At 35.8% G+C, this 12,962-nt stretch overlaps 1 protein-coding gene across 1 annotated transcript in view; it reads right to left on the reverse strand.

The window, feature by feature from the left end:
* ABCG1 (ATP binding cassette subfamily G member 1) overlaps nt 1-12,962 on the reverse strand; it is an 82,225-nt gene that overhangs the window by 23,428 nt on the left and 45,835 nt on the right. The window contains exons 5-8 of the mRNA XM_044666892.1: nt 8,255-8,305; nt 5,381-5,526; nt 1,683-1,806; nt 695-809 (exon numbers count right to left, since the gene is read on the reverse strand). Coding sequence (XP_044522827.1) covers nt 695-809; nt 1,683-1,806; nt 5,381-5,526; nt 8,255-8,305 — 436 coding nt within the window. The remainder of the gene's footprint in view (nt 1-694; nt 810-1,682; nt 1,807-5,380; nt 5,527-8,254; nt 8,306-12,962) is intronic.

Raw genomic sequence — 12,962 nt, forward strand, 5'->3', positions numbered from 1 at the left:
TCCCCAAGGCCTCCTTTGTAGGAACTAGAGGCAACAGACTCAGAAAAGTCTTTAGCCATCTCATAAATAGAAGCCTGAATTGACTACCAGTGGCTTTGGGTTTGTTGAGAGAACACTTATATAGGGAAGTAAACTAATTATTCTTGATAATTAAGTAATAATGTCAGGTGTTTCTTCACTTGGTATTCAAAAAAAAACTTAAATATTTGGAGTTAAGAATGGAAGGATAATCCTTTAGCCAACAGATAGATGCTTTGAGGAATTGAAGACATTGTCTTCCCCCCAGCTAAAACCCCTCAAATTATCTTGTTGGTCCAATAAGGAGCTTAAAGTACACCTTGTCTAACTTAGCATTTTTATAGAGGCAAGAAATAGACTTTTCAGTCTTAATGTTGAAATTTAGCCTGTTGAGTAAAAGGGGACACTGAGGTACCACCTCTTTGGGAGCACAGTAGGTCTTATGAAGCAGAAAAAATCATTAAGCAGAAAAGAAGGAGCTCTTCAGTCCTTCCACATGTACTATAGCTCCCAGCTCACTGCTTCCATCTCTTCTGTTCCATTAGAAGAGTTTATGTAGCTAGAGAGGGTAAAGCTTCAAGGAAAAAAAAACACCAAAAAGTAGAAACTACTCCTGTTCCCTCTCACTGGTAAACATTAAAAAATTTCAAATGAGAGTATTAATTTTCATACTTACCAAAATCTGCTGGGTTGTGGTAGGTTGGACAGTTTAGACCTAAATCTCTCAAGTAAGGTACAAGATTTGAAACTCTCCCTCGGTATACACATTGGCCTTGACTTAGGACATAAAGCTGAGAGAGAAAAAAAATGAAGATATATGACAAAAGAGAAGAAATGGTCGTATGATGCTCCTTTTCTCTATGTACAAAGAGAGATTAAAAGGTCTTTGCATAGCTCCTCATCTTTATATAGACTCTAAATTTCCCATAAAAGGTATTAGTAAAAATCTAAAGAGATAAATGCTTCAAACCAGATGACTGGAAAGATCAACTCAGTTTTTTTTATCACTTTAATATAGCTTTGTATTTTTTTTAAAGTAGAGATATTAAATTTTTTCACCCCACACAATTTTCTGTGATTTTACATTTCAATTTGATTCAACATTTAAAATCAACAAGTATTTCTTTTTTCTTTTTTAAATACTTTTTTAAATATTTTATTTCCCCCAATTACACATAAAAACAATTTCTTAACATTCATGGTCTTATTAAAAATTTTTTTGATTTTTAAATTATTTCCTCTCTTTCCCAACCTCTCCCCACTTTACTTTCTCTCTTCTCACCTTGACAGTAAGCAATCTGATATAGATTTTACTTGGGACATACATTTTCTTGATTTTTAAAGTGGCCTTCTACCCATTACCTCATGCTATTTCTTAACACTAAATTATTTGGATTTTCTTATTTTAATAATAAATTTCCACATAAGTTTTCCAAAATTATATCATCCATATTGTCTCCCTCCGTTCTTCCATTCCCTCTCCAGGAGCTCAACAAGTATTTTTTTTCAAATTACACTGTCTTAAAGAAAATAAAGGGGTGATAAAATTAAAACTAAACAGTTATAAACAAAAACAAAGACAAAGTATCTCTGAATGTCAATAAAACAATAAATATGAATGTATCTTTGGGAAATATATCTATTGTGTAAAATGAAGTATATACCTGATCGAATAGCTCAAATAGTTTAGCACTGGGTTGGTGGATTGTACAAATGATGGATCTGCCACCTTGGGCCAAACCTTTCATCAATGAGACAACCTGGAAACAGGAAGCACTATCCAAACCACTGAAAGAGAAGAGGAGAAAGGTCAAGAAAACAGTGGGTGATGGAACACTTTAATGGCTTTGATCCAGTCTCTGACTTAGCACAGTGGATTGAGCATTGAATTCAAAACCAGTTTCAGACATTTTCTAGTTGTGTGACCTTGTGCTAAAAGGAATATTGAACTGGAGGAATTCCATGTGAACTGAAACGACCTCTAGGAATTGATGCAGAGTGAAAGGAGCAGAACCAGGAGAACATTGTACACAGAGACTGATACACTGTGGTAAAATAGAATGTAATGGACTTCTGTACTAGCAGCAATACAATGATCCAGGACAATTTTGAGGGATTTATGGAAAAGAACACTACCCACATTCAGAGGAAGGACTGCAGGAGAGGAAACACAGAAGAAAAACAACTGCTTGAACACATGGGTTGAGGCGGACATGATTGGGGATGTAGACTCTAAACGACCATACCAATACATCAATTTGGAAATAGGTCTTCATCGATGACACATGTTAAAACCAGTGGAAATGCACATCGGCTATGGTGGGGGGGAGGAGGTTGGGGGGTAAAGGGGAAAGTAAGAACATGAATCATGTAACCATGGATAACTTTTCTAAAAACTAAAAATTATTAAAAAAAAAGAAGAACCAAGAGAACCATATACACAGAGATGGATACACTATGGCACAATTGAATGTAACGGACTTCTCTACTAGCATCATTGCAATGATCCAAGACATTTCTGAGGGACTTATGAGAAAGAACGCTACCCACATCCAGAGAAAGAACTGTGGGAGTAGAAACACAGAAAAAAACCCAACTGCTTCATCACATGGGTTGATGGGGATATGATCGGGGATATAGACTCTAAATCAGAGAACAGCAACGTATGGCTCTCGAGCCATATCTAGTTTTTTTGAGGGCCAGATATGGCTCTTTCTGCAGGAGCCATAAAGTCAATTTTTTTTTCAGGTGCTGTTACAGGAGCGCACCCGGTGAGCACTGTATGGCTCTCACGAAATTACATTTTAAAAAATGTGGCGTTTATGGCTCTCATGGCCAAAAAGGTTGCCGACCCCTGCTCTAAATGATAACCCTAGTATAAATATCAATAATATGAAAATAGCTCTTGATCAATGATACATGTAAAACCCAGTGGAATTGTTCATTGCCTACAGGAGTGGGGAGGGAAAGAGCATGAATCATGTAACCATGGAAAATTTTTCTTAATCAATTAAATAAAATTAAAAAAAAAAAGAAAACTGTGAGTATCATTGACCAGAGAAGCAGAAGACTGAGTTGGATATTTATTGAGAGGTGAATTCTTCCATTCTCCTATCTATCAAAAAGTCAGTAGCCTTGAGTACTATGATTTTATGTTAGAAGAACCATTTTTTGCCTTGCTTTTTGTATGCTGATAGATATATCCACTCTCTTCTGAGTGCCTATTATATCTCCAATTTCTCTTTCTGATATCTTTATTGGTAAAATACCTAATGATTTAAGAAACATTCCTATCTAATCAAGGGCAGAGAAAATTTGAAGCAATCCTAGCATGGGAAAGTAGGGAAGTTCTTTGATAACTTGTTGGTCAGGCAGATGTGTTCCCAAAAGTATATCATAAAATAATTTCAGTTGTAGTCAGTGTAGGAGGGTAACACTGAGTTTAACTGCTAGTATAGCATTTAGCAGTGGGCTACACATAGATAAAGAGTTCATCAGACGCATTTGATGGCAAAGGATCACAACATACAAAGCTTGTTGTTTACTGATGGGAAGAGGAGAAGTGAGGGAGCCATTTTTTCAGTTCCAGCCTCAGGCTAACAACTGTTCCCTCCCTTCCAAACATCTTTATTTCTATATTTAGATAGTACATATTTAGATAGCATTAGAATGATAGGTAAAGAGTTATTTGGCTTGGAGGTGGTACCAACAAACTTATACTGGGTATAGTCCAGGGTAAGACCTCTCCTCTACTTTTGGACAAGACCTGTTACATGGTCCTAGAATCTTTGGTCTCTAGAATCATTTCCACTATATGTCTAGTTCCTCTAATCCTGTCCAGATTCTCATATCTACTCCTATACTGGTGTGGTTGACCTTCTAGGGTCCCATATGGCATTTTAGTCCCTGCTATGAAATTGGTTCTTGTGGAAAGACAATTTATTTATCCCTCAATGGACTTCTTTCCAACCACTCTTACTCTACATGGACTCATTTCTCATTGGTTAGGATACTTCCACTCCCTTATACTCTTCCCACCCTAACTACTGGCGTGCATCCTCAGTTGCCTGATCCTTACCTTCCTCTTTTCCCCTCTTCTTCACCATACATTATCTTCTCTTTCAAACCTGTATCCAAAGAAAAGGTGGCTCTTTTCTTTCCCAAGGCCAATACTTTTATTCAGTTCTTAATTTGGGGTCCATGAATTTAAAAAAATATTTTGATAACAGCATTTCATTCAATCATTTTACTCTATAATCCTCTGAATCTTACTTTTTAAACTTAAAGGCATTATTCTGAGCAGGGGTCTACAGATTTCAGTAGACTACTAAAGGGTTCATGACCCAATAAAGGTAAAGATCCCCTTTTTTTTGTTCAACATTGGTTCCAGACCTTCCCATCTTCTCTAACAGATTGACCCTCCTATCATCCCTATTTCCCATATCTTTGATCTCTCATTATCTACTGTTTTCTTCCTTGCCACTTACAAGCACATTCAGGTCTCTCTTGCTTTAAGAAAAGTCCTCTCTTGATTCTACCATTCTTTATAGCTGGAGCTATAATTCCCTATATCTCCTCCCCCTTCAAGGCTGAACCTTTTGAGAAAGATATCTTAACTAATTTCCTTTGTTTCTTCAACCAAATGGCCTGGATGATCAACCACTCTGCTTCTTCTATGTTGTATTTGTGGGCTTTCTTTTTTGAATCCAAATGTAAGATTAACATTTATCCTGTTTAATTTTTCCTATAATATTCAGTCCTATGCTAAGATTCAGAATCTTAGTTCTCGCTCCCAGTTTTGTGTTCACCTGTAAATCTGCTAAGCATTAAATATATATACCTTTAACCAAGTAATTTATAATAATATTAATCAGGGGAGCATCAAGCAGAGATCGTTGTGGCAACTGCACCTGGGATTTATGCTGGCTTTGATCTAGTCTCTTTATGGTTGTGACTTGGCACAGTGGATTGAGCATTGAATTCAAAACCAGTTTCGGACATTTTCTAGTTGTGTGACCTTGGACAGTTCACTTAACCATCATTTACTTCAGTTTTCTCAACTGTAAAACAGGGATAATAATAGCATATGCCTTACAGAGTTGTTGTGGGGATCAAATACTTATCTGTGCAGCACTAAGCAGAATGACTGGAACATGGTATGTATTATATAAATGTCTATTCTCTTTCTCTTTTCCCTTCTGTCATCATTAATTTAGAAAATAAGGAGTACTTTGAACATCTTAATGTAACATAGCAAAATGAACTAGTAATTGTTTAACTTTAATGGTGTTTTATTTTATTTTATTTTAATGGTATTTCTCTTATAAAAAAGTATCCTTATTATAACATTTTTCTATTTTACCTGGTGGGTTCATCAAAGAACATGACAGGTGGATTATTCACCAATTCCAAGGCAATGGCAAGGCGCTTTCTCTGGCCCCCAGAAAGACTTCCTGTTCTTGTGTTAGCACAGGACAACAGACCCAATGCTGTCAGGATCTCCTTTACCTAGGAGATTAATTCAATAACATGAGTTCTAAGTTACTACATTCAAACTACAATATTTGTTTTACTCCAATCAAGGGAAGCATGATTAAATTGCCCAAGTTATTTTACACATAAAGCCACAAAGCCTCCTCTATTGCAAAACCTTCAAGTTGACATTCATTTAGTCTGTATAATCCTCTTAAATACAGGCAAAGTGTGGAAAGCTCCTGAAATGAGCTGTAGAATCTGTATACTATGTAATACTGATGCTCACTTGTAAATTGTACACACATCTTGATTCAGATTAATGCTTATAATTTGATCACTCATGCAAAAAACATGAATATGGCAAAAAAAAGCCATGGACCAATATCACTTAAAAGCATCACTGCTTGCTCCTATAATAATAGTACATTTCAACCTCATAAACCAAACATCTTATTGTTGAGACTTTTTCCTGTGAAGATGGTGATGGGAAGTTTCTTATTTACACTTGGTCTTTCTAGAATTTATTACTTTTAGATGAATTAAATTATTAAATTCTCTTCATTAGGTTCATCTGGGAAAGGATTTATTTCATAAGTATATCATAGCTAAATGTGTTTGTTATCTAATTAGTTTATTAGGTTATCTTCATAAGAGATGGGATGATTCCTTATCAAAAATTTCTGCCTCCCTTTAAGAAAAATGTATAATCAACATATGAAACAACAAATATAACTATGGAACAGCATTTATAGAAATGCTTAAACTGTAATATTAATTACAAGACTTTGATTATTGGGAAGACCAAAAACACTGTATAGGATAGGGAAAAGGAGTGGACGTGATTTCACTGGTATAAGGAACTCTCAGATGAGGAAATTCCCTCTACCAATACAGACCAGTGCCCAATTTATAATCTTAGAGAGCTGTCTAGAATCTTGAGAACTTAAGTAAATTGCCTGAGGTCACAATGCCAGCATATGTCAGAGGTAAGACCTGAACTCAGATATTCCTGGTTTCAAAACCAACTTTTTGGATCCATAGTGCCTTATCTAATAATTAAGGAGATATTTAATTTATTTTGTATTCTTTCAAGAAACATATGCTAAGTACCTATGATGCAATCCATACTACTAGGTGCTGAGGAAAAAAGATAACAACAAATGGTCCTACAGTTTTCAGATGAAGAAATCAAAGTCATACATATGTAGGTATATGAAAAAATGCTCCAAATCACTACTGATTAGAGAAATGAAAACCAAAACAATTCTGAGATATCCACTCAAACCCATTGGATTGACTCAAATGACAAAGGGGCAAAGTGACAAATGTTGGAGATGTGGAAAAATGGGGACACAAATATACTGTTGGTGGAGCTATGAAATGATCAACCATTTTGGAGAACAATCTGGAATTATACCCAGTTATAAAACTGTGTATACCGTTGCTGCATCTGTCTCCCAAGGAGATTACAGAAAAAGGAAAAGCATCTATATGTTTCAAAATATTTACAGGAGTTCTCTTTGTGTTGGCAAAGAACTGGAAATGGAGGGGATGTCCATCAATTGGGGAACAGCTAAACAAATTATAGTATATGATTATGATGTAATATTACTGTGCTATAAGAAATATTGGGCAAATTAATTTTTTTAAAACTTGGAAAGAACTACATAAGATAATGAAGAGTGAAAAAAGGTAGAACATAATGTACACTGGGACAATCTTGTTTTCAGTAACTCTCAGACTGACCTTTGTCCCAGACTGAACAATAAACCCTCAAGAACCTTTTAATCACTCAAGCCAGAATTCAGTTCAAGACAAAAACTTAATTACTTGTTCAATCACCCTGGCTTCTGGCTGGTGCATCTAAGCCTCTCCTAAACTTTAAGTTATGACTAGTGTTTTGTTGCAAAGAGGGTGACAAGGCTTATGTCCCTCCTCCTCTCCAAAAATCTATATAAGCACATTGCATTGCATTTTGCAGTGTATTGGAAATCCAACTTCTGTGCATCTTCCCAAATTAATCTTCCTACCTCCATTAAAGACCCTTATTATGCCTACTTTGGTAGTTCTGTGGTTTTTTAGATTGACAATGGTTACTGATTTAATATCTGAAAAATAATGTTATTTTTGAATTGTGAAATTGTGAATGTTCACCTCCAGAGGATGAATAGAAAAACAGAAACATGAAAGACATGATCATGTTGTTCTTTGAAAATATAAACTGGAGCCAGATTTTACTTATATTCAATAGTCTCCTAGTCAAGGGTTAGTATATCATTTTGAAGATGGATCGTTAAAGGAAATGTCAGAAATCATCTAATCTAAGATCTTCATTTTACAAATAAGGAAAACAACTTTGAAGTAACTTGCAAATTTTGCACATTTATTGTTCTTGTTTCATTAAAACTGTAACTCAAGCCCAGATTACAGGCACTACAAAGGGAAATATTTTCTGCCAAAATAAGACTAGCTTTGTTTCTTGTGAAAATGACTATCATTCTATTCCAACTGAATTTATTTTTTAATAATATTCCCCCCCCATTACAATATGTAACATTCTTTTTTAAAGTTTTCAGTTTCAAATCCTCTCCTTCCTTCCCACTTTCCCTCCCTCATTCAGACCTGTCCTTTCCCACCCCTCTCCCCCTTCCTGTGAAAACTCTTTTTAAACTCTTTGTATCACTCTTAATAACACCCAGCTTTGCTGGGAGGTTAAGAAATCCTAGAATATTTTAAAATAATCTGCTAGATTTATACATACCATCTCCTTTCTGCCTTCATCCTTCTCTTGAAGTTTTAGGTGAGCAGAAACCTGAAATGAGAAAATAGCAATCCTGAGGTTATCTTAAAGGCCTCACAGAAGGTTCACACATGATTTAAAGGACAACAAAAGTGTCATTGGTCAGATCTATTCAACTGTTGTGATTGGATGATTGGAAGGGGGAAAAGAAACTACAGGCAGTTTGCTTGTTTCAACTAAATACATTTTGCAAATCCAAGGATATATCAACATTTAGGAAACCTGAATTCCAGTCCCAGTTTTGCCACTATCTTGTATGACCTTGGCAAGTTTAACTTTTTCTCAATCCTCATTCACTTGACCTTTTTGCAGCTTTTGACACCATTAATAATTCTCTCTGCCTTGAAACTCTCTTCTCTCCAGGTTTTCTCACTACTACTCTCTCCTGCTATCTATCTGACCACTCCTCTGTCTCCTTTACTTGATCCTTTTTCAGATCTTGCCTTTTAACTGTATCATTCTCTCCAGTTCTGTCCTGGGCTCTCATCTTTTCTCCCTGTATACTCCTTGTGATCTCATCAGTTCCCGTGGGTTTAATTACTATCTCTCTGATGATGATTCTCAAATCTATGTATCCTGCCTTAATCTCTCTGCTTACTTCCAATCTCACATCCCTAACTGCCTTTTAGACATCTCAAATTGGATGTCCAATAGACATCTTAAACTCAACACATCCAAAACTGAACTCATTATCTTCTCTCCAAACCCTTCCCTTTCCCATCTTCTCTACTATTGTATTGGACAACATCACCTTTCCAGGCTCTCCTGCTTACAACCTGGAAGTAATTCTTGACTCCTATCTCTCACCCCCTATATCCAATCTTTTGCCAAGACCCATGAATTCCACCTTTGTAACAGCTCTCCAATACAACCCCCTTCTCTCCTCTGACACTACCACCACTCTGTTGTGCTCCCTCATCATCTCATGCCTAGATCATTGAAACAATCACTGACAGGTCTGCCTGCTTCAAGCCTCTCTCCATTCTAATACATTCAGCTGCTAAAGTGTTTTTCTTAAAATACAGAATTAACCATGTTACTCTCCTGCACGATAGTCTCATGACTTTAGGATCAAATATAAAATCCTGTTCGAGTGCTAGCCTCTTACTCCTACCTTTCTTACACCTTACTCTCTGCCACATATTCTGATCCAGTGACATTGGCTTCCTTGTTTTTCTATGAAGATCACACTCCATTTCCCACCTCTGGCTACTTTTGCTGGCTGGAATGCTCTTCTTCCTCTCTACCTCCTGGCTTCCCTGAACTCCCTCAAAGCCCAACTAAAATCCCTTCTACAGGATATATTTCCCAACTTCCTTTAATTCTATTGCCTGCCCTCTTTTAGCTATTTTCTATTTATCCTATATATATATTTTTGCATATATTTATTTGCTTTCTGTCTCCCCCATTAGATTGTGAGTTCCTTGAGTGCAAGGATTGTCTTTTGACTATTTTTGTATGCCCAGTGCTTAGCACAATGCCTGGCACCTATTAAGCAATTAATAAATTCTGACTAACCTTTTTGAGCAAACCTCAGTTTGCTCATTTGCTATAATTAGATGAGATGTCACTGAAAGTCTCTGGAGGTTGAAAAAAATGTCCAAATGCTAAAGTAAGATTATTTTTATACTTATCTTAAGGGAAGATAGGATATATTACAATTTCAAGTGAAATGATAGGATAACAATTATAAAAGATCCTAACCAATGCAATTAAAATCACAATAAAATGTTATTCATAATATTGGGAATCAAACTGAAAGCTTTTTGTCTCCCAGAAACTTCAATATGTATTTGATTCAATTATGACCTATAGCTCTGAGCTCTGAAAGATTATTGAAAAAGTATCTATATTCCTGTCTATTCCTAATATGAACACACTAGGTACTTTGGTCATAGATACAATGGAAAAAGGAATCATTTCACTTTTTCTCCCTAACTATTAGTGTTCTCCTCTCTCCCTCTCCCTCTTCCTCAAACAAACATTTATATTTTTCTTTTCATGTGTTATATTTTAACTCCTTAAAGGCAGCATATTCTTTGTATATCCTATGCTTTGCAGCAAGGTCTTGCATAAGTTCATAAGCATTTAATGGAATGGATTGTTAAATTCACTTTTACCAAAAGGATACTATTTCTTTTCCAAATTTCATTTAAGGGCCACATGCCCCAGTTCCCATTCATCTACTTTAGACCCAATTGAATCTTCTGACAATGCAGATTAGTCATTTACATCAGATAGTTGTAGTGATTACAAAACAAAACTTCACATTTATAATCAAGTGAAATGAAAAGAGTTCTTGAAGAAGAGCTCTTTAAGGATGCTATGGGGAAAATGACAACAATAACAATAATATGGGAACAACACTTAGCAGAAAAACTTGAAATAAATTCCTTCACTTTAATGAACTAGGATTCTTCAATATCTTCTAGTCTATTCTATTTGCATGTATATCTGAATATATACATACATACCTGCATGATACTAGCAGGAATGTGGCAAAATCTAAATTATAAAGATAAATCAGAACTAGAGTTGCAGAGATCTCTGAAATTATTTAGTTCAGCCTCCACCTTTTATTGTTAAAAAAAAACCAAGTGACTTCTCCAAGGTCAAATAGATAATAATCGTCAGAGGAAGGACTCAAATGAACCCAAGTATTCTGAGAACAGAGGATTTACTATGGTGGCCAAGGACAAAGAATAATGGACTGAATCAGGAAGATGTGAATTCAAATTCTGAATTTGACAGTTCCTAGATAAGAAACTTTGGGGAAATCATTTAACTTTTTTTCAGCCTCAGTTTCTTCTTCTGCAAAATTGGGAAAACAATAGCACCTACCGCACAGGGTTTTTGTTAAGATTCATTGAGTTAATATATACTAATGTTTTGCAAACAAAGTGTTTTTTAATGTTGGATATGATAAAGATGATGATGATGATGATGATGATGATGATAATGATGGTGCCTACTCCTTTAAACAAAGCTAACTAAAAATCCTGGATTATTATAGTTCTATATAGTATATTAGTAGAATGTTGCAATAGATAAATAGAATACTTTGTATTAATCGGGGGGGGGGGGAAAGTATTGACCACAATGAAATAAGCTATGTATGTGTACCAAGAACTGCTGACTGATCTCACATAGAAGATATTTAAAAAGTTTTCCAATATCCACAATTCAGTGTCAGTTAAACACAAGGTGAGTTAATTTAAGTACCTACTATGTGGTGGGCACTGTACTAAGCATTGGGGATTCAAAAAGAAGCAAAAGATAATCCTTGCCTTTAAGGACCTTGCAAATTAATGGGAAAGTAAACATAATGACAAATATATACACAGCAAATTACATACCCAATAAATAGGAAATAATTAGAATAGGAAGGTACAAAAATTAGGAGAAATTAGTGAAAGCTTCCTGTAGAAGGTGGGATTTTAGTTGGATTTTAAAGGTAGCCAGGGAGATCACTAGTGAGAGCAAAGGAGGAAGAGCATTCCAGGCATGGGAGACAGCCAGGGAGAATGCCTGGAACTTGAAAGAGGGTATTTCATTTTAGTGGAACAGCCAGGAGCTCAGTGTTGCTATATTGAAGAGAATGTGGTAAAGTTTAAGTTTAAGAAGATTTGGAAAGGCAAGAAGGGACTAGGTCATAAAAAACAAATGACAGAGCTTTTTGGATTTGATCCTGGAGGGAACAGGGAGTCATTGGAGTTTATTGAGTAGAGGAGTGACATGCTCAGACTTGTGCTTAGGAAAACCATTTTGGTGGCAGAACGGAGGATTAATTGGAGTGGAGTAAGACTCAAGGCAGGTAGATCCACCAGCAAGCTATTACAGTGGTCCAGGTGTGAGATGATGAAAGCCTGCACCAGAGTGGTGGGGGTGTTGGAGGAGAGAAGGGAACATATTTGAGAGATGGTGAAGAAATGGTGAATGTGAATTCTATTGATCTTGTCAACAGATTGCATATGGGAAAGGGTAAGAAATTGTGAGGGGACTAGTGTGACTTTCAGATTGCAATCTAAGGGGTTAGGAGGGTGGCATTGCTTTCTTTAGTAATAAGGAAGGTAGAAGGAGGAGAGGGTTTAAGGGGGAAAATAATGAGTTCTGTATTGGCTATGTACACATGCATGTTTAGGTTGTAATCTGAGCATTTGTAAGAATTTGTTCACTCTGAGGCAGAGGTTTCTCAAGAAATATAGACAATATACATGAAGCTGTTTAATCTAAAAGATTATAAGGGATTAAAAATCTTGGGTCCTTTCATAGAAGACTCGAATAAAAATGAGAATTGCAAAGAGGAACAAGTGACTGGGAAGTCAAATTTTTTCAAAGATGTTTGAAAAAAAAGTTGGTCAAAAGTTAGCCTAAATAGATGAATAAAAATGGGTAAGCAGATTTCAGTAGGACGAAGAGACTATTAGTCTTCTGAAGACTAAAAGGGATACCCTAGGGACCCATTCCTCTACTGAATACAATTGAATCCTGGTATAGTGACACAAATTACAGTGTTAGCATCCCACCAAAAATTAAGAGCAGCAGAGAAATAATCTCAAAATGATAGGAATGCTCAGCTTGCTATTGAATGTTTCTGGGAATAATATAAATCCAGTATATATATGTATATATGTATATATACATGTATTGGATATGGTATACCATATAT

The sequence above is a fragment of the Gracilinanus agilis genome, chromosome 3 (genome assembly GCF_016433145.1).
Source record: "Gracilinanus agilis isolate LMUSP501 chromosome 3, AgileGrace, whole genome shotgun sequence".
NCBI classification, from domain to species: Eukaryota; Metazoa; Chordata; class Mammalia; order Didelphimorphia; family Didelphidae; genus Gracilinanus; species Gracilinanus agilis.